Source organism: Pseudoliparis swirei, chromosome 15 (genome assembly GCF_029220125.1).
Source record: "Pseudoliparis swirei isolate HS2019 ecotype Mariana Trench chromosome 15, NWPU_hadal_v1, whole genome shotgun sequence".
Classification (NCBI taxonomy): Eukaryota; Metazoa; Chordata; class Actinopteri; order Perciformes; family Liparidae; genus Pseudoliparis; species Pseudoliparis swirei.
Genome location: NC_079402.1, coordinates 21,284,041 through 21,303,810, shown reverse-complemented (window position 1 = coordinate 21,303,810; position 19,770 = coordinate 21,284,041). Strand labels below are relative to the sequence as shown.

General features: G+C 49.5%; 1 protein-coding gene across 9 annotated transcripts in view; it reads left to right on the top strand.

The window, feature by feature from the left end:
* Positions 1–8,501: 8,501 nt before the first annotated feature.
* The window catches only part of sema4d (sema domain, immunoglobulin domain (Ig), transmembrane domain (TM) and short cytoplasmic domain, (semaphorin) 4D), a 43,978-nt gene continuing 32,709 nt past the window's right edge, over positions 8,502–19,770 (top strand). For 5 of the 9 annotated variants that reach the window (XM_056432777.1, XM_056432774.1, XM_056432775.1 and 2 more), the window contains exons 1-2: positions 8,502–8,624; positions 16,425–16,538. In XM_056432777.1, the coding sequence (XP_056288752.1) occupies positions 16,501–16,538 (38 nt within the window). In that variant the 5' untranslated portion in view covers positions 8,502–8,624; positions 16,425–16,500. Of the gene's footprint in view, positions 8,625–9,582; positions 9,600–13,062; positions 13,159–13,610; positions 13,631–16,424; positions 16,539–19,770 lie in introns of those variants that run through there. The other 4 variants (XM_056432776.1, XM_056432768.1, XM_056432767.1 and 1 more) reach the window with 4 other exon arrangements.

Genomic DNA, 19,770 nt, shown 5'->3' with positions numbered 1-19,770 from the left:
GGTGGAGGAGGTGAGGACGTGGTGGAGGAGGTGAGGACGTGGTGGAGGAGGTGAGGACGTGGTGGAGGAGGTGTGGACATGGTGGAGGAGGTGAGGACGTGGTGGAGGAGGTGTGGACGTGGTGGAGGAGGTGAGGACATGGTGGAGGAGGTGTGGACGTGGTGGAGGAGGTGAGGACGTGGTGGAGGAGGTGAGGACATGGTGGAGGAGGTGAGGACGTGGTGGAGGAGGTGTGGACGTGGTGGAGGAGGTGTGGACATGGTGGAGGAGGTGTGGACGTGGTGGAGGAGGTGAGGACGTGGTGGAGGAGGTGAGGACGTGGTGGAGGAGGTGAGGACGTGGTGGAGGAGGTGAGGACGTGTTGGAGGAGGTGTGGACGTGGTGGAGGAGATGAGGACGTGGTGGAGGAGGTGAGGACACGGTGGAGGAGGTGTGTACATGGTGGAGGAGGTGGACGTGGTGGAGGAGGTGAGGACGTGGTGGAGGAGGTGAGGACATGGTGGAGGAGGTGTGGACGTGGTGGAGGAGGTGAGGACGTGGTGGAGGAGGTGTGGACGTGGTGGAGGAGGTGAGGACGTGGTGGAGGAGGTGTGGACGTGGTGGAGGAGGTGTGGACGTGGTGGAGGAGGTGTGGACGTGGTGGAGGAGGTGAGGACGTGGTGGAGGAGGTGTGGACGTGGTGGAGGAGGTGAGGACGTGGTGGAGGAGGTGTGGACGTGGTGGAGGAGGTGTGGACGTGGTGGAGGAGGTGTGGACGTGGTGGAGGAGGTGAGGACGTGGTGGAGGAGGTGTGGACGTGGTGGAGGAGGTGAGGACGTGGTGGAGGAGGTGTGGACGTGGTGGAGGAGGTGAGGACGTGGTGGAGGAGGTGTGGACGTGGTGGAGGAGGTGTGGACATGGTGGAGGAGGTGTGGACGTGGTGGAGGAGGTGAGGACGTGGTGGAGGAGGTGTGGACGTGGTGGAGGAGGTGACGTGGTGGAGGAGGTGAGGACGTGGTGGAGGAGGTGAGGACGTGGTGGAGGAGGTGTGGACGTGGTGGAGGAGGTGTGGACGTGGTGGAGGAGGTGAGGACGTGGTGGAGGAGGTGAGGACGTGGTGGAGGAGGTGTGGACGTGGTGGAGGAGGTGAGGACATGGTGGAGGAGGTGTGGACGTGGTGGAGGAGGTGAGGACGTGGTGGAGGAGGAGGAGGAGGTGTGGACGTGCTGGAGGAGGTGAGGACGTGGTGGAGGAGGTGTGGACGTGGTGGAGGAGGTGGGACGTGGTGGAGGAGGTGTGGACGTGGTGGAGGAGGTGAGGACGTGGTGGAGGAGGTGAGGACGTGGTGGAGGAGGTGTGGACGTGGTGGAGGAGGTGAGGACGTGGTGGAGGAGGTGTGGACGTGGTGGAGGAGGTGAGGACGTGGTGGAGGAGGTGAGGACGTGGTGGAGGAGGTGAGGACGTGGTGGAGGAGGTGAGGACATGGTGGAGGAGGTGTGGACGTGGTGGAGGAGGTGAGGACATGGTGGAGGAGGTGTGGACGTGGTGGAGGAGGTGTGGACGTGGTGGAGGAGGTGTGGACGTGGTGGAGGAGGTGAGGATGTGGTGGAGGAGGTGAGGACATGGTGGTGGAGGTGAGGACATGGTGGAGGAGGTGTGGACGTGGTGGAGGAGGTGAGGACATGGTGGAGGAGGTGGGATGGTGGAGGAGGTGAGGACGTGGTGGAGGAGGTGTGGACGTGGTGGAGGAGGTGGACGTGGTGGAGGAGGTGGACATGGTGGAGGAGGTGTGGACGTGGTGGAGGAGGTGTGGACGTGGTGGAGGAGGTGTGGACGTGGTGGAGGAGGTGGACATGGTGGAGGAGGTGAGGACATGGTGGAGGAGGTGTGGACGTGGTGGAGGAGGTGAGGACATGGTGGAGGAGGTGTGGACGTGGTGGAGGAGGTGAGGACGTGGTGGAGGAGGTGTGGACGTGGTGGAGGAGGTGAGGACATGGTGGAGGAGGTGTGGACGTGGTGGAGGAGGTGTGGACATGGTGGAGGAGGTGTGGACGTGGTGGAGGAGGTGAGGACGTGGTGGAGGAGGTGAGGACGTGGTGGAGGAGGTGAGGACATGGTGGAGGAGGTGTGGACGTGGTGGAGGAGGTGAGGACATGGTGGAGGAGGTGTGGACGTGGTGGAGGAGGTGAGGACATGGTGGAGGAGGTGTGGACGTGGTGGAGGAGGTGTGGACGTGGTGGAGGAGGTGAGGACGTGGTGGAGGAGGTGAGGACATGGTGGAGGAGGTGTGGACGTGGTGGAGGAGGTGAGGACGTGGTGGAGGAGGTGAGGACATGGTGGAGGAGGTGAGGACATGGTGGAGGAGGTGTGGACGTGGTGGAGGAGGTGTGGACGTGGTGGAGGAGGTGTGGACATGGTGGAGGAGGTGAGGACGTGGTGGAGGAGGTGTGGACGTGGTGGAGGAGGTGTGGACGTGGTGGAGGAGGTGTGGACGTGGTGGAGGAGGTGTGGACGTGGTGGAGGAGGTGAGGACGTGGTGGAGGAGGTGTGGACGTGGTGGAGGAGGTGTGGACGTGGTGGAGGAGGTGTGGACGTGGTGGAGGAGGTGAGGACGTGGTGGAGGAGGTGTGGACGTGGTGGAGGAGGTGTGGACGGTGGAGGAGGAGGACATGGTGGAGGAGGTGGGTGGAGGAGGTGTGGACGTGGTGGAGGAGGTGTGGACGTGGTGGAGGAGGTGAGGACGTGGTGGAGGAGGTGTGGACGTGGTGGAGGAGGTGTGGACGTGGTGGAGGAGGTGAGGACGTGGTGGAGGAGGTGAGGACGTGGTGGAGGAGGTGAGGACATGGTGGAGGAGGTGAGGACGTGGTGGAGGAGGTGAGGACGTGGTGGAGGAGGTGTGGACGTGGTGGAGGAGGTGAGGACGTGGTGGAGGAGGTGTGGACGTGGTGGAGGAGGTGAGGACGTGGTGGAGGAGGTGTGGACGTGGTGGAGGAGGTGTGGACGTGGTGGAGGAGGTGAGGACGTGGTGGAGGAGGTGTGGACGTGGTGGAGGAGGTGTGGACATGGTGGAGGAGGTGAGGACGTGGTGGAGGAGGTGAGGACATGGTGGAGGAGGTGAGGACGTGGTGGAGGAGGTGAGGACGTGGTGGAGGAGGTGAGGACGTGGTGGAGGAGGTGAGGACGTGGTGGAGGAGGTGTGGACGTGGTGGAGGAGGTGAGGACATGGTGGAGGAGGTGGGTGGAGGAGGTGGACGTGGTGGAGGAGGTGTGGACATGGTGGAGGAGGTGTGGACGTGGTGGAGGAGGTGTGGACATGGTGGAGGAGGTGAGGACATGGTGGAGGAGGTGTGGACGTGGTGGAGGAGGTGAGGACATGGTGGAGGAGGTGTGGACGTGGTGGAGGAGGTGAGGACGTGGTGGAGGAGGTGAGGACATGGTGGAGGAGGTGTGGACATGGTGGAGGAGGTGAGGACGTGGTGGAGGAGGTGGACATGGTGGAGGAGGTGTGGACGTGGTGGAGGAGGTGAGGACGTGGTGGAGGAGGTGAGGACATGGTGGAGGAGGTGTGGACGTGGTGGAGGAGGTGAGGACGTGGTGGAGGAGGTGTGGACGTGGTGGAGGAGGTGTGGACGTGGTGGAGGAGGTGAGGACATGGTGGAGGAGGTGAGGACATGGTGGTGGAGGTGAGGACATGGTGGAGGAGGTGTGGAGGTGGAGGAGGGGAGGACGTGGTGGAGGGGGTGAGGAGGTGGGGGAGGAGGTGAGGACATGGTGGAGGAGGTGTGGACATGGTGGAGGAGGTGAGGACATGGTGGAGGAGGTGTGGACGTGGTGGAGGAGGTGTGGACGTGGTGGAGGAGGTGTGGACGTGGTGGAGGAGGTGAGGACATGGTGGAGGAGGTGTGGTCACGGTGGAGGAGGTGAGGACGTGGTGGAGGAGGTGTGGACATGGTGGAGGAGGTGAGGACGTGGTGGAGGAGGTGAGGACATGGTGGAGGAGGTGAGGACATGGTGGAGGAGGTGTGGACGTGGTGGAGGAGGTGTGGACGTGGTGGAGGAGGTGAGGATGTGGTGGAGGAGGTGAGGACATGGTGGAGGAGGTGAGGACATGGTGGAGGAGGTGTGGACGTGGTGGAGGAGGTGTGGACGTGGTGGAGGAGGTGAGGATGTGGTGGAGGAGGTGAGGACATGGTGGAGGAGGTGTGGATGTGGTGGAGGAGGTGAGGACATGGTGGAGGAGGTGTGGATGTGGTGGAGGAGGTGAGGACATGGTGGAGGAGGTGTGGATGTGGTGGAGGAGGTGTTGACGTGGTGGAGGAGGTGAGGACATGGTGGAGGAGGTGAGGACATGGTGGAGGAGGTGATGACATGGTGGAGGAGGTGAGGACGTGGTGGAGGAGGTGAGGACGTGGTGGAGGAGGTGTGGACGTGGTGGAGGAGGTGTGGACGTGGTGGAGGAGGTGTGGACGTGGTGGAGGAGGTGAGGACGTGGTGGAGGAGGTGTGGACGTGGTGGAGGTGTGGATATGATACATGGTCCTACACCGCCATCTAGTGGTTATTGATAGACATCACACTCAAAAGACGACAGTTTTGTATGACGACACATGATCTCTGTCCTGCTGTTTATTTTGCAGATGGTGAGTTCAGGGCCGCTTGGAGACTTCAGTAGTCCTTATAAAGGTTCTCCGCCGACGAGGTCCGTGTTGGGACTCTCAGGTCGTTTCCCTAATGCGTTCCCTGCTCACCCGTGTTGCTGCTGGGCTGTTGTTGTCTCCCCCTGTGGCGGGGAGGGGCACTGCAGCCACCGGGAAAGGTCCCAAATGAGGTTTTCAAAATACGGTACAGTTCATTTGCTATTAACTTTTGATGGGAAGGTCTTAGAGCCTCGCGGATAGGCTCCACCCCCCCTGAACCTGCCATTGCGCATAATAAAGCTCACGGAATCGAGGCTGTGGGACCTTGTGAAGTTCCAGATTTTTTTGTTTTTCCGATTAAAAAAACGTTTTCTGTCGAATAACTTTTGTTCTGAAGGTTTGAGAGCTTCGCCAATTCGCTTTGCATTTCGTGTTATGATCATGAGGACCTCGGGAAGCCGATTCACATTTTTCGGTGAATGGACCTCGCCAACAAATAAATCCTGTTAAATGTTTTGTTGATAAGAGTAATATTTGAATTTAGTCCTTGTCTCCCATATGGTCTCGCGGTTAGGACAACAATTTTTGTTGATAAGAGTATTATTTGAACTGAGCCCATTTGTCCTATATAGTCTAGCTGTTAGGATTCCCGGTATGGGAAATAGGTTTCAAAACTATTATTATCCGTATTTACACAAATTGGTATCGTCAAAGTGATGGCTATTTATTTATAATTTTTTAAAACTGATATATCCCATATGGTCTAGTGGTTAGGATTCCTGGTTTTAAGCTCCACCCAGGTGGCCTGGGTTCCAGAGGAACATACCTGGGTGTCAGCCGGACCAGGTCATGATCAGACCTGCCGAGGGGGGGAAGGGCAGTGGCGCTGTATGCATCCTTTGTATTAGCATACAGCAAGTCCAGAGTTTTATTGTTCCTTGTTGGGCAGTCTATATATTAATTTGAGATGTTTCATGATTATGGACTTACATGTTTCTCTTATAAATAAGAATACAAATAAATAATACAAATAAAGTTGCACCTGAACATCATTGTGTTTCACAGAACTATTTACAGATACTATGTGTTACCGAAGCACAGATACATTTTCATTACGAGTGAAACTAGGGACACCTGTCTGCGCACGCGCAAGAAGCTTGCGATGGTTCTTTCAATATAAGGGTGACAAGTTTAATATTTGCCACTAGATGGTGCTGCCTCACTACAATAGTGTTACTCGAACTGCAACGCTTTCTTGCAAACATAATAATGATATTTCCTAAAGTTAACATGAAAAGAGTTTAAATATTGCACATTATTGGTTTAGAGAAATATGTGGGCGATAGGAATAAAGTGTACCAAACTCAGATATTTTGAACAGACAATTATTTCCATTTATTGGGATCAAATTAATCAACAATATTCTTTTTTTCAGGTATCTGACAAAACACATGTCTGGTAGCCTCATTGTGATATTACAGTTTGTTAAATTTCTTCAATATTAACAAAATTAAAATACATTTCTGTTCATATATAATGGGAAGTCATTGATGAACATTACACTATTTTTAGGTTTATGGCAACATAACTGACCGGTTATAACAGAAAGACCTCACTCCTTCAGAATATATATTGAGAGAATTTCAAAACGTAAGCTTTGCAGGCTCTTGTATGCTCCATTTCAAACTCCTGAGTTCACTGCATCTACTCTTGATATGAGAGGCCCGATGGCCCCAAACTGACTCTTGTGGTGTTGATCCTCTCCCGTACCAGTCGACACACACGCACTCCCCTCTTGACTGATCTCAGACCAGTGCTGGCCCTTCCAGTGTTGTGAATAATTGTAGTCTGCCTTGGAGCATGGATACACCAGCTACGGACTCTAAATATATCCAACTGGTGTGTCTGAAGAACTCAGGCATGAAGATCATATACTTACACTGGAAATCTACACCTTAACTCTAACTCTATTGTGTGTGTGTGTGTGTGTCTGTCTGTGTGACTTTCTGTTCCCGTTACATTTACATGTTTTACATTTATCAGATATTCTTATCTATAGGAGCATTAAAATAAGCCTCACTGTGTCGTGTCCTTATTTAACATACAAACTAAGCACTAAAATGTCATTATTGTGCAGGGTGACCCTAAATTAACAATACAATACAAGAAAGACCAACTTATAGAAATCAGATATGTATATAAAGTCTTTAAAATGCAGATCTGTCTAAGTGGTGACAAGCCATTTGAGCACCAGTATTACATTTGGTTTCCAGCGCACATTCCTCGGTCACCTGTTTTCTCTTAGCAGCACATGTCACGGAGTGAGTGAAGATAAACCCAGCTGCTTTACGTATTCATTTCAGGCAGCACTTACCGTCCCCTTTTAACTCCGGCCAGCCTTCAACCCATAGCTCTCAAATCACCGGGGGCTGATATGAAAATAAACAATTTGTAGTGTAGCCTATGATGCCTGGGAGTATTGGCATACTTAAGGATACAGCGAAGAAAAGGGACATTATAGACTTATTGCAGCTCAACTGAGCAGGTATATTTTCAACATGTGTTATTCAGAGAACCCACAGAGCAGCCACAGAGGTAGACTGGGACGCTGTTCCATCTTCCACCAGCAGCAAGCTGTCTTTTACTCAAAGATGGTATTGTATTCGGCCTGCAGTGCCATGGAAAGCCCCTCTCCCTCCTCCTCTGCCCTGCACAATGACACAAGGGTCAGTCTGTCTTTCCTCCACTGTGTTTTTGATTCACTTCTCCTATAGGAAAATGTTGTGCAACCTTTGACCGCCAACAGTGACCTTTTGAACCCACAGGCCCCCGGTCCCCTCAACCAAGGTTCAAGGTAACTGGCTACAATAGAGGACATTGAGGTTTTGTCCTCAGTCATATTTCTGGAAATGTGTGGGGTTTGAAAGAGTGAATCAAATTAACAGGGATCAGTATTTTCCATCTGAACTGCATACCGAAAATAAGCCTTTTAAAAAGTAAGGAGGTAGAGCTCATTTTGGACATAAATGGTACATGACAGTTTTATAGGGATCATATTTTTATTTTTACATCTGCAATTTAACCACTAACTCCAGCTGCCAATGAATGGAATGCAGTAAAACCCAAAATATTTGCTTCTGAAATAGAGTAAGGATTAGCATAAAAAAAGAAAAGGGAGATATCTCAAAATTGTATAACTGAGTATTTAGTTACATTCATTCCCTGGATTTTAGTAGGCATATATATACATTCATACATACTTCTACTGTATAAAATAACAATACATATATATTTTTTTAAAGACCTTTTTAGGGTTTTACTTTTGCAGAAGTACTAAAATATTGCACATCTGAACATGTGCAATATCCCCATATAACTGTCCCCTTCCCCCTCTTTCTTTTTACAAGCTAGGTAAAGCACTAGCCTACTTACCTATTTATTATCTCTGCACTCTCCTTTTTTATGTTGATAACCTGTTCCTGTACTTAATACTGTATATACTTTTACCACACAGTGTGTTTTTGTACAGTGTTTTTTTAAATATACTTTTTTATATTTCTATTAATGTTATTATTATTATTATTATTATTATAGTGTGTTTGTTTTGTACCTCTGTTGACTCGGAGAGCCCTGCAAAAATAATTCCGATGTGTCTGGACTGCTGGTCGAGGCACAGATGGCAAATAAAAAACCTTGAACCAAAGAAATGTGAAATATAGTACTTAAGTGCACTTTGATGCTAACATTTCTGTGCTGTAACATTTTGAATGCAGGACTTTTATTTGGACTCCTTTTTTAACAATGCTTTTGCCGGATTTAACCCTTAGGTCTCCCCCCTGCACCCTCCCCCCTGTCTGTTGATATCACAGCACCGAGAGGTTTGAATGCGTCTCTGGCCGCCATGCTGAGCTGAGAGAGCGAGAGCGAGACCAACCGCATTTTGTCACGCTGCGACTGCACCGACGCTCATCTCCGTACACACCGGGACAAAGAGCAGCTCTTCCCCGCGGTGAGTAGCAGCGGCCGCCCGCTCTTCACGGCCGCGCGGCGCCGGAGCGACTTCGTCCGGGTCTCCGATGTTTAACAAGTTGGTTCCGTCGTGTTCGTGCGCGCTGTCGCCGCCTCCGCGTTCAGCTGCACTTGTTGCAGCGGAGCCGAAACCCGGAGACACAAAAGAAGACACAAATGCAGCCGCGTTCAGTTGCTTCAGTTACCGGGTTTTAATTGTTTCGGCGCGTGCAACTTTTGAAACTACTTTCGCACGACGCGTTCAAACTGCGGAGACGAAGAAGAAGAAGAACGGAAGAGACGTTCACGGACGACTTGTTGCGCTAAGTCGGTGTCCTTGAAGCGCAACAAATACCTCCTGAATATAATATTACGCGTTCAGCAGCCGTGCTCGCACACGTCTTTTTAAAGATTAAACTCCCCTTGCACTTTCCCAAATGCCATCCTGCCACCCGGAGGTCATTCCGCGGGTTTCGAGCATCGGCGTGCGTAAATCAAGGGGGCTCTTTTAACGCAGCAACAAAAGACTTTCTTATTGACAACCCTGCGGCATACGGCCACCCTACCACCGTGTATGAAGACTGCTGCCTCTGGCTGGAGCCTCAAACGAAGCTCATGCCAGGGAGGTGCCCAGCCAGGAGGGGCAGGCCGGGGGCAGCTGTGGCTCTTCGGTCGGAAACCCTTCACCTGCGTGCATGCCTAGCTGTGAGGGAGTGATGAGGAGTTATGGGCCCGCTTTCTGTCTGACCTTTTGACCTCTGGCCCTGCTAGCTGAAGTCCGGTGTCCATACTGTGTGGACTGTCCTGGCTCCGTTTGGTAGAATGCAAATGACACCATCATCACCGTGGTCATCCTCTTGGCCTTCTTCAGCCCTCAAAGGAAGTTCAGACTCTTGAGAGACCGAAGGGGCTGAAACTATCAATTGATTAGGTGATTGGCGGAAAAGGAAGCTGTTGCAGTTTCTCAAGCGTGAAGGTTGGCTGCTTTCCCTCCTTTTTTAAATTACAATAAACGGAACATTATGGTGGGTCGGTCAAAAATAAGCTATTTGCCGACGTCACCTTCGGCTCCAGGAAATTGTCATGGGTGGTGTTTTTTTAGGCCGAAGTTTCCGGTGCTTCATCAAGAAAGACAAACTATTTTTTTTTAATGATGAAAGTCATCTTTAGTTGCAGGCCTATTCCTGATTTGGCTCTTTAATGTTCCACATCGGCTCAGAGGAAATGAATGAATGTTCATTTAGGAGTGAAGAAACGCTCCTCGCTTTAAGAGCAGGCTTACCTCGGCTAAGCACTGTGGAATTTTGAAACTTGCCAGCTATTTATTTTTCCCATTTTCTCTTCTTAAATTCAGCTGTTGTGTTTTCCACTGCTTCGTCAGTGACATTGACCACCCCGCGTCTCCCTCTTCTTCGCTCTGAGTTTCATCAAACCCTTTCCCTCACAGCCTCAATGAGCAATCCATCTGCCTCATCGAGTTCGATACCACGGGTCCTTTGCCGGGTCGTGTCGGGCTTCGGGGCCGCCGCCCGGATCACGTCGATACGACGGGCCGGCTGGCGATTCGGTGGCACCAGGGAAAGCCGGAATCATGTCAGCCGGAGGGTTCCGGAGAACAAGCCAGAACAGGATATTGCTGTGTGATCATTCACCAGCAGACAAATCATTAAACCACTGGCTGCATGCTGCCGAGAGGCTCCGGCATTTCTGTCTAACACTGGCTTTCCCCTCAGGTTAGAGGTTGTTGCGTCGTAAGGTTTTTCGTTGACTCTTGCAGGGTTTGGAACGGCCATCGGAAAGAAGGTTAAATATGGTGGATGTATTATTTTGTGTGAAAATGGATAGGGTGCATTGAGACTGTAAATCTTTTTTCCATTTTCTTTTTCCCGCTGTGTGCATAGTCTTCAAGATAACTGCAGACTCTCTTTCTAGACTTTGAGACTTTCCCCTACCTGCTTTTTATATTAGGAACTCTTTGCACATGTGTGGTTTTCTCAGGACTTCCCATTTCAGGAAAACTAGTTAGTCTTTTAGTTTTTTAAACACGTGGGTCTGTGGATGTTTTTTCACATTCCATTAGAGGACAAACTGAACTATCTTTGTCTTTTTCCTACAGTCACTGGAGGCACAGGATTCCCATGTGCTAAATGCAATTACTCAAACGCTCTTGCTTGTACATGACAACCCCTTATGAGCACGCAAACCCATCAAAAGTATCCTTTAACTTTCACATTTTGTTATATCAGTAATCAATTGCAATGGGTGGGAAATGGGATCGGCTTGGCTGAAGGAGAGCTTTGTTTTAACTTGAACTTTGTGCAGGAATGGCTCTAGTTTTGGATGTCAGGCGTTGTTTCCTTGGATGCCTCGTTTTGGTTTTCAGAACAAGTCCTGGCTGTTTCTCTCTTGTAAAAAGTTGGAGGCATTGACATCGGTTCTTACTGGAGCGCATCCAATGTTGCATATCGGAGCTCGCGTTGAGCACGCACCGTGTCGCTCTTCAGACACAAGTACTCCACCATCTCAAAGGAGACTTTTCCAGGACGTCATGTTTTTTTCACATGCATCGAGTGACTGACTGTCAGGTAATTGAATAAACTCCTAATGGATTGGAGAGTGTCCATTCATGAGCCTTCAGAGGTGCTCCCCCCCCCCCTTCTCGTTCCCTCTGCTGGGTTTGGTCGTCAGCCAGGCTCCTTTGCTAGAGACGGCTAAAATACTGGCAAATGGAGTGGGCAATAACACTTTGCCTCCTGCTGTGAAGGTCACTGTAAAAGGTGCTGTGTCTTTGACACAGACGCACACAAAACCCCTTATTGTCCCCCCCCCCTCCTACTCATTAGCAACTCAAATATAAGGAATCTGCGGGCGAGTCAGCAAAAAAGACTGCATGCTGAAAGATGCCCGCGGCTGAGTCCTTTTTGGGGGAAACGAGGTGGGCGATATTGATGCGTCTGGCAGTCGCCGCATTGTTTTTGCCATGCAGGAGTCAAAGGGCAGAGGTCAGGGGCCAATCTGTGGTGCTCTGATGTTGAGGTGTGCTGCGCTGGCTTTGTGAAACAGACATCGGGAACAACCCCCACCTCCCTTTTTGAAATGCGCATGAGACTCCCCTGCCACGCCCAAGTACCCCAACGCCCTCGGGCTGGAATGATTTCCTGTTGGCTCCATATCAGCGGCATGTCTCGGTGCTTTATGTGCGTGTTGCTGCCCATGCATAATGTATTGCTACATTCCTGAGATGTCTCAGCAAAATTGGGCCACGATTGAACGGAGGTTTGGAATCGGCTGACACGAAGGTAAACGCTGGACGTTAAGCTCGGCTTCCCGTCTCTTGTTTCTTTGCGTGTTGCATAACAATGAAGGTGAGGAGCAGTCCGCACCCTGCCAGGTTCAAGTCTCTTTCATACCTCGCAAAAACAAAATCAAAACTCATGACCACTGCACAGGAAATCTGTGAGGATTCCGAGCCGCTCCACCCTAAACTATGAATGCTCTGGCTGAGTGCAGGCAGCTCATACAGCTGCTATTGACAGCTCACTCGATGTTTTGAAAAGGTTCCCAGCAATGTGTTGCTGGACGGGAACGAGGCGGGGAGCAGGACATGCAGTTCTGCGGCGGAGGAGGAGGACACCGCTGAATGAGGGGCGCTCTCAGAGTTTGTTTAACTTTCCGCAGCATTTCCTAACGGGTGGTAGTTTTAGAGGAGACGTTGCCCGGGAGAAACTGAATTTGATCTCATTTTTATCAGATTGTTTTCCCCCTTATTGCTTGATTTGTTTACTGTTTGCAGTAAGAAATATCAGCCATCATCAGCGATCCATTGCCTGAGGATGCAAACCGTCTTAACGGTTCAACTGTGTGTGTGTGTCAGTTTATTAGGGACAGCTGGTTAAAATGCAACAGCCATGAAACTAATCATACCGTGACATTTTAATGTGCGTATTATTCTGTATTGGACTGCATTAGTTTGCGCTTGGTGTGTATCGCCCAGGGCTAAATACAGGGGGCAGCAGCTGGACCTGTAGTCCCCATTCACAAAAAAAAAAAACCCCACAACAATAGACGCAACCCCACAGACGCAGACACACACTACCCTAACCCCCCCCCCTGTCTTCCCTCCCCTCCCCCGCCACTGTGTGCGTTGACGCTTTCCAGAGGCTCCGTCTCTGCGCTGCGGCGAGCGCCGTGTGACAGACGGGCGGAGCAGACGACAACAGTCTGCCGTCGACATGCATCACAGTGAAACGGCCCTTTAGTGCACGCACCGTCTCTCCACCCTTTGCAGCTCTTTTCCGTGTGCGAGAGAGGGAGACCAAAGGAGTGAGTGTGAGAGAGAGAGAGAAGGAGCATGACCATGGAGGAGAGAGGGAGGAGGTGACCGACTGCTCGCGCCGGATCATCATATTCTGTTTTCTTTGTCATCTGTCATGCAAACCCTGGCAGACTTTCCCTGTGATCCGGGTTCGGAAGAGCCTCCGTTTCCTTCGGCGCTCGTCATCCTCAACCTGCAGGATCGTCCCTCTCAGGTTCTGGTGAGCTTCACATCGCAGACGGCTGGTGCGGACGCGAGGGTGTCGACTGCTGGCGTCCCACGGCGTCAACGCCTCGCTCCTCTGCCACAGCAACCAGATATGTTTCCATGCTCCGCATGTGCAGAGCGGAGGCTCTCCGGCACAGTGATGCTTTTTTTTACCCAATTCGCATTTTGAGAGGTAAATAATTCAGTGTTTTGACTGATGCAGCGAGTGGAATTCTGCTGAGTCTTATTTTAGGAAGTATCCCCACATAGATGTAGGGAGATGGGATGTTTAAAGGAAAGTGAAGGGGCAGTATTTTCCTTTTCACTGCTGTCTACTGTTTTGTTGACATGAAGCCGGGCAGACGCTGTATGGATTTGGCCTGAAATTGGTATCTTCTGCCAGATGGGTTGTCTTTAGCGAGCAGTTGGAGGATCTCGGTGCCCGATTAACCATCCGATGGACTTCTGGCATGTCGGAAATTCTGGTAGGCTGTCTCTCAGTCCATGGCTGCTGTCAAAAGATCGGTTCCAAACTGCAGTGAGCTTGTTTTTAATTTACTGGAGTTCCACATGTTGAGGCTAAAACTGTCGTCTTGAGACAGCCGTCATATTAAACTTTCGACCATATTGTCTGAATCGTCCAGACATCTGCAGATGTGTTTTTCTTCTCATATAATTGCAAAAAGTAATGCGGCTTTTTCTCTCTCGCCAACATTGAGGATGCAGCCATCTTGTTTTAATAAACTTTATTGCAATTGTCACAACACAAAGCCAAGCAGGGGTTCAGCGTGGTCAGCCGAGTGGCGGCGGCTCAATCGATCCGAACGGCGTGAGCGTAAAGGTCGCTGGGTCTGGCTGCGCACGAAGGTGGATTTAAAATGTGTCGAGTAAATTCACATCACAGGAAAAAAACCAAGAGAACGGCCCAGTGTCGGCTCGGCTTCAGATGTGGAAGCAGTTTGTCTTCCCCTGTCGGGCTGTCAGGGTTTATAAATCTCCCCCTTCGAGGGGAAGGAGTGGCATCGTCCTCCCAGCCTGGACATTTCAGATGTTTTTCTTTTCTCTTTTCCGTTCTCAGACCAAGTCTTTAAATGGGCTTTGAATCACTTGGAAAAAGATGCTGGATTTACTTGTTTGAGTGTTGGCCTCGGATATATCAAAGCTAGCTAACATGTCTTTTCAAGTGCCGTCGCTCCACTTCAGAGAGTGCTGCTCTCCTGCCTCAGAGTGCATCTCTATCTCTGCCGTGCACCGGTAAAAAAACATGACGTCTCTTAACATTACATTTTAATTTATCTTAATTAATCAGATTTCCTGCAGCACATGTGGCTGTTCTCTAACGTCCACCCTATCCAGTATTGCAGCATCCCGGCCCGGTGTCGTCGTTTGCCTGAGAAGGCAAGAGTTTCATTTTGGGCTCTGGTGGAGGAACTGCTGGCGTAGCAGGAAAACACTCCATCACCACAACGGCATCCGGGGGCGAGCATGGGGCATTTCTCATACGACGCTCTCATGCTCGTTTGCCACATTGTGCAAAAACATGAACTCTAGCATATTTCAACAATTCAGTCATTTGGAAGTGGACTCTTTGTGCTTCTTGAGATGCTGTGGCATTTAATCCATAACATTCTGGTGGAGCCTCTTCTTTATAACGATGGCACAATCACAGCAATTCATTGCATTTTGACCCGATTTGTCCAAATTTCTCCGAAGCTAACCGTCTTTCCTCTTATAATATATTTCCCACAAGGGCACAGGGGCTGAGAGACAAGAGGAAATGTAACTTGATTGATTCCCGGCGATGACTTGGGTGCGTCCAGCTCATGCCTGTTCCTGCGCTGAAGAGAGACACGCTCGACAGATAAGAGGAGCACTGGAAACGAGAGTATAGGGGTCATCTAGTGTGGAGGAGTTGAAAGAAAAGCAGGGAAATGGAGCCACATGAACCTCTGGAGCAGACCCCCCCCCCCCCACATGAGACTGCTCCCGGCTGAGGCTGCCGTCTGTCTGGGCTGATGGGGTTGGGTGGGGTTGACCATCGTGCGTCTGTCTCCCTGCAGTTGTAGCTGACAGCCATAAAGCGTAAAGTCGTCTTTGGTTAATCATTGTTGGATTATTAACTGAAATGAGTGTGTTTATGGAGCCTCAACCCCACTCCGCCATGTCACAAGCCGTGTTGTGCCAGAGTGTTGAACTAATCTGTGAATCTAATGGGCTGCTATCGTTGTCTTTTAAAGGCGGATAAGCGGAGGAGCTGATGGAGCGTTGGAGGCCGCTCGGCGGCGAGCAGGTCACAGGTCGCGCCTCGTTTCATCGCCTCATTAATACATCAATATATGAATGCTGGCAGGAAACGGCTGATTTATGTCCGTAAAGAAAATAGCATCATTAGCAGAGGTGTGTTTTTGAGTTTTTAAATATATTTTTTGAAAGTCGTGGCATTTGTTCCACCCTCCTTGTATTACCTTTTTCTTCTTGATGATTTATGATTTAATATCTAATCTAATCTAATGGATTATGCAAACCTGGATGTTGATGATCCCAAAACTCACCATTGACGTCCTCAGTCGCACGGCGCGTTCCTCATGGGTTCATGCTGCTCGCCGCCCAGAGGGTTCTTCTTGGCGCTCTCGCTGTTTACGCTAGATAGCTGGCTGCCTCGGTAACTACGGAAACGGTATCCCCCAGAAAGTTGGGGAGACCAGGACTTGCGAGGCGAATTGTGAAGCGCGTCTGCAAAGTTAGCCGTCGTCCCAGCCCGGCGACGGCCTCTTTTGTCCTCGCTGTTTTTCACAGACGTGCGGTAACCATCGCCGGAGAGGCGATGTGCCGCTTTATAAAGCGTCCGTTTCTCATCAGAGCATCGAAGCACCTGACCGACATACTAAATAATCAAATGTCCATAAATAATAATGGCAAGACAAATGGCACTAAATTACTTCTAATACGGGGAAATTATGTTGCACACTAGTTATTAGAGTGTTATTTACTTTAATTACACGATAAGCCGATTTCTTCCGCAACTATTATAATAGTCTTTTGTATTTTTGTAAAACAAACATTGCCTGGTTCCTGCTCTTCAGATGAGATGATTTAATGTGTGGTCATCTCGGGTGGTTAACTGAATATCTCGAGTTGGTTGAATAAATGAAGCTGTTTAAAACTCTATTTTCTGACATGATGGGGGGGAAAAAACTATTAATGGATAATGAAAAGGTTTTTTTCTGATATTATTCGTCTACCTACTGCAGGTTTGAATGATTTGACTTTCTCTTGCAGACCGGTGCTGTGACATTTGCCCCGGGCCTCTCCCTCCACCATTCCCCACTGTGAAGAAAAGTGAAAAGGAGTATTAATGAATCAGTATACGCTAGCCGAGGCCATGACAGACAAGTAAGTGCTTTATCTTTCTGTCTTTATTTTTTCTCAAAGGTGCGTTTGTGTCGTGTTTGCGTAAAGAGCCCACTGTACTCCCTCTGCGTCCCTTTTGTGCAGCGTGAAGTACGAAGATGATGTTGTCTCTGGTGAACACACTTCTCTCTGCACACGATTGTCTCCTTGAGGGGGTTTGAGTGTTTTCAGTCCAGCAGTGGAGGAGAGTGGGGGTTCTGGTAGCACAGAGAGAAGTGTGTGTGTGGGGGGGGGAGACGTATGACATTTGCATCGGGGCTGATTTGCATTCTTGTTCACTGTGCTGCTATGGTGCTGCTGTTGGTCTTTATTCCCCTGACAAAACACTCATTTGAAAGGGTTTTGAGTGTTTGTCGCGTACCTCTTCCTTTGCTCTTTCTCTGTATTCTCCACCTTTTTTGTCTTCTTTTTCGTGCTTCTTTCTTGCCCCCTTTTTCCATTTTGGACTCGTTCTCTATGCTCCCTATCTCTCTTTTTGTGTCTTTTGTTAAGTTTGCCTTTTGTGACTCAGTTCGTCGTTTGTTGGATTTGATCGAACTGAGAGGATGGAGTTCTGGGCTGCAGAAAACCAAATAATGTGCTGTCGGCGTTCATAATGAGCGGAATAAGTGGTGCAGGCCGGTCGGCTGAAAGGGATGGCGCAAATGCGCAGCGAAGGCCAAACAAGGCCAAACAAGGCCAGGCCTATTATGTGCGTGAGTAACAGAAAGTGGACGGGGCAGTTGAAAAATAGAAGTTTGACCTGAAAACAAAACGGGTTGTTTGCAGATACTTTGATAAATAATGCTGACTGTGTGCTTTTGGAGGACTTTGTGAAGAGTCAGAGGAGAGTTATTATGGAGGACTTAAAATGACTTGGGTATAAATAAATAAATGCATGAATAAATATAGGAATAAATAAATGTTTAAATAGCTCATTTGAATATATGGACACATAAATGTCACATAAATAAATGAAGAAATACGTGTGGACACATAAATAGAGATATGAATCAATACAGAAATGTAGAAATACATGTATTTAATGATGTCCTGTTGAGTTATAACTTATATTAATTATTTTCTGTATTTATTTATTTATTCATACATTTATTCTTGTATTTATTTCTACATTTATTTAAGCATTTATTTATTTATTCCTGTATTTATTTATTTATACATTTATTTAAGCATTTATGTATTTATTCCTTTATTTATAAATTTATTTATTCTTGTATTTATTCATGCATTTATTTATTTATACTTAAGTCATTTTAAGTCCTCCATAAGTTATGTATATGCCATGCAGTAATACATACATGGTAGTACAGGAAGATGAAATGAGGTTATTGTGAATCACTGTGTGTATGCACTTAGTCAACCTCCAGCATCTCTCACTTATTCTAATGCACCTGTTTACCCTTCTGAGAGAGGAGGGAGAGACGGGGGAGATCTGTGACTCACTCAGTCTTTCTATGAAGCCGACCTCAGGGTAGTTCCCCTGGCTACCACCAGCACATTATAATCAGTGTAAAATATCATGCATCTTTTTCTAGAGCCGGATAATTCTATATTTGCCAAGAGGGGAATTCCTCTTGCAAATTAGAAGGTCGTACCACTTCTTCTGTCCCCCCTTTTTTTTCTTTTTTATGATGCATTTTCTGCAGACTCAGAAGTTCAGGCTTGGAAGTGTTTTAAGTGTTTTGGATGCGACATAAAAGGCAAACAAGAAATCAATATGTTCTTGGAAGCAGGATGCAGCCGTATTGTTTTTTAATAAGGCTCTGCTGCAAAAGCAAAGTGAAGGTTGGGAGTTTCTAAGTCAGTGATGATGTTGTTGACGGGCTGTCCCGCTGGATGAAAGGTATCCCAGCAACCGGGAACGGGGTGGTAGTTTTTTTTTGGAGCGCTAGTTTCTCGTCCATGTTGAAGGATGATTGTTCGTCGGGAAAGAATGATAAATGTTACGCCAAAAGGAAGTGAGGGGAAAAGTTGGAGGACGAGCCCCCCCCCCCCCCCCCCCCGACGGTGGCAGCGAACAAAGCCTCCCTCGACATGGGACTACTTAAGATTCATACAAGGGCAGAAGAAGAAGCTATTTATTTTCTCTCTAACACACATGCACACAGATGCCTCCTTTCCCCCTCTAGCTCCAATGAGCAAACATTTACACGGAGCGGGATATCAGTGGACATTCCTGTACGTGGATGCGTTCCAGTCGGTATTCCCAGATGCACACTAGCCAGAACAAGTGGAACACTTTGCAGACAGTCTTCTGACATATTGCATGCTTCACATTTGTGGAGCAGTGTTGAGGTTTGCAGATGTTGCTTTATTGATTTGTTATGTGCGCTCTTATTCTCTAAAATGAACATGTTTCAATAACAGGTCTTTGAAGTTCAGCTTTCTTCTGCACCAGGATGCTCTGGGATGAGGATCGTTTCTAAAGCCAGATTTACGTCGTAGTGTTTGTAGATGGGAATTCATTCTGTTGAAATTCAAGCCTGCGTTAATCCTGTGTGTGTGTGTGTGTGTGTGTGTGCACCCTCACTTCCACGATTTTAATGAAGTTGAATTTCACCCAGTTCTGTTTTTCGCTCGTTTCAAAGCGATCTGCCCTGGGGTTCAATGTATTGCATCATGTGTGAAAGTCGGGCAGAAAGAAGAGGCCCAAAGGCGTGAAAATATGCCACTTTTGTCTAAAACACATTTCTGAGAAAACAAGCAGAAGTCAGAGGGGAAACATTCTCATGTGTCTTTATGCAGAGATTCCTTTTTGTTTTCCATATGGAGAACACTCCTCCTCCTCTTTCCTCCTGGTTCTTCTCTTTGTCCTCTCTCCTCCTCATCCACTGTATGAATGTTCACGCTCGACTATCCTCTCTCAGAGCAAACCCTGTTTTCTCTCTCGTCTCCCTCTCACTGTCCCTCCCCCCCCTGTGGTGGTGAACGCTGACGGCCCCGTCAGAGACTTGGGATGTTTATAGACGGACAGTAAGGGTGGCTGCACAGATGAGAGAGGGGGACAGAGAGAGAGGGACAGAGAGAGAGGGGGACAGAGAGAGAGGGACAGAGAGAGAGGGAGAAAGGGGGAGAGGGGCACAGAGAGGTGGACAGAGAGGGAGAGGGGGACGGAGAGAGAGGGGGACAGAGGGGGAGAGGGGGACGGAGAGAGAAGGGACAGAGGGGAGAGGGGGGGGGAGAGAGGGGGAGAGGGGACAGAGAGAGGGGACAG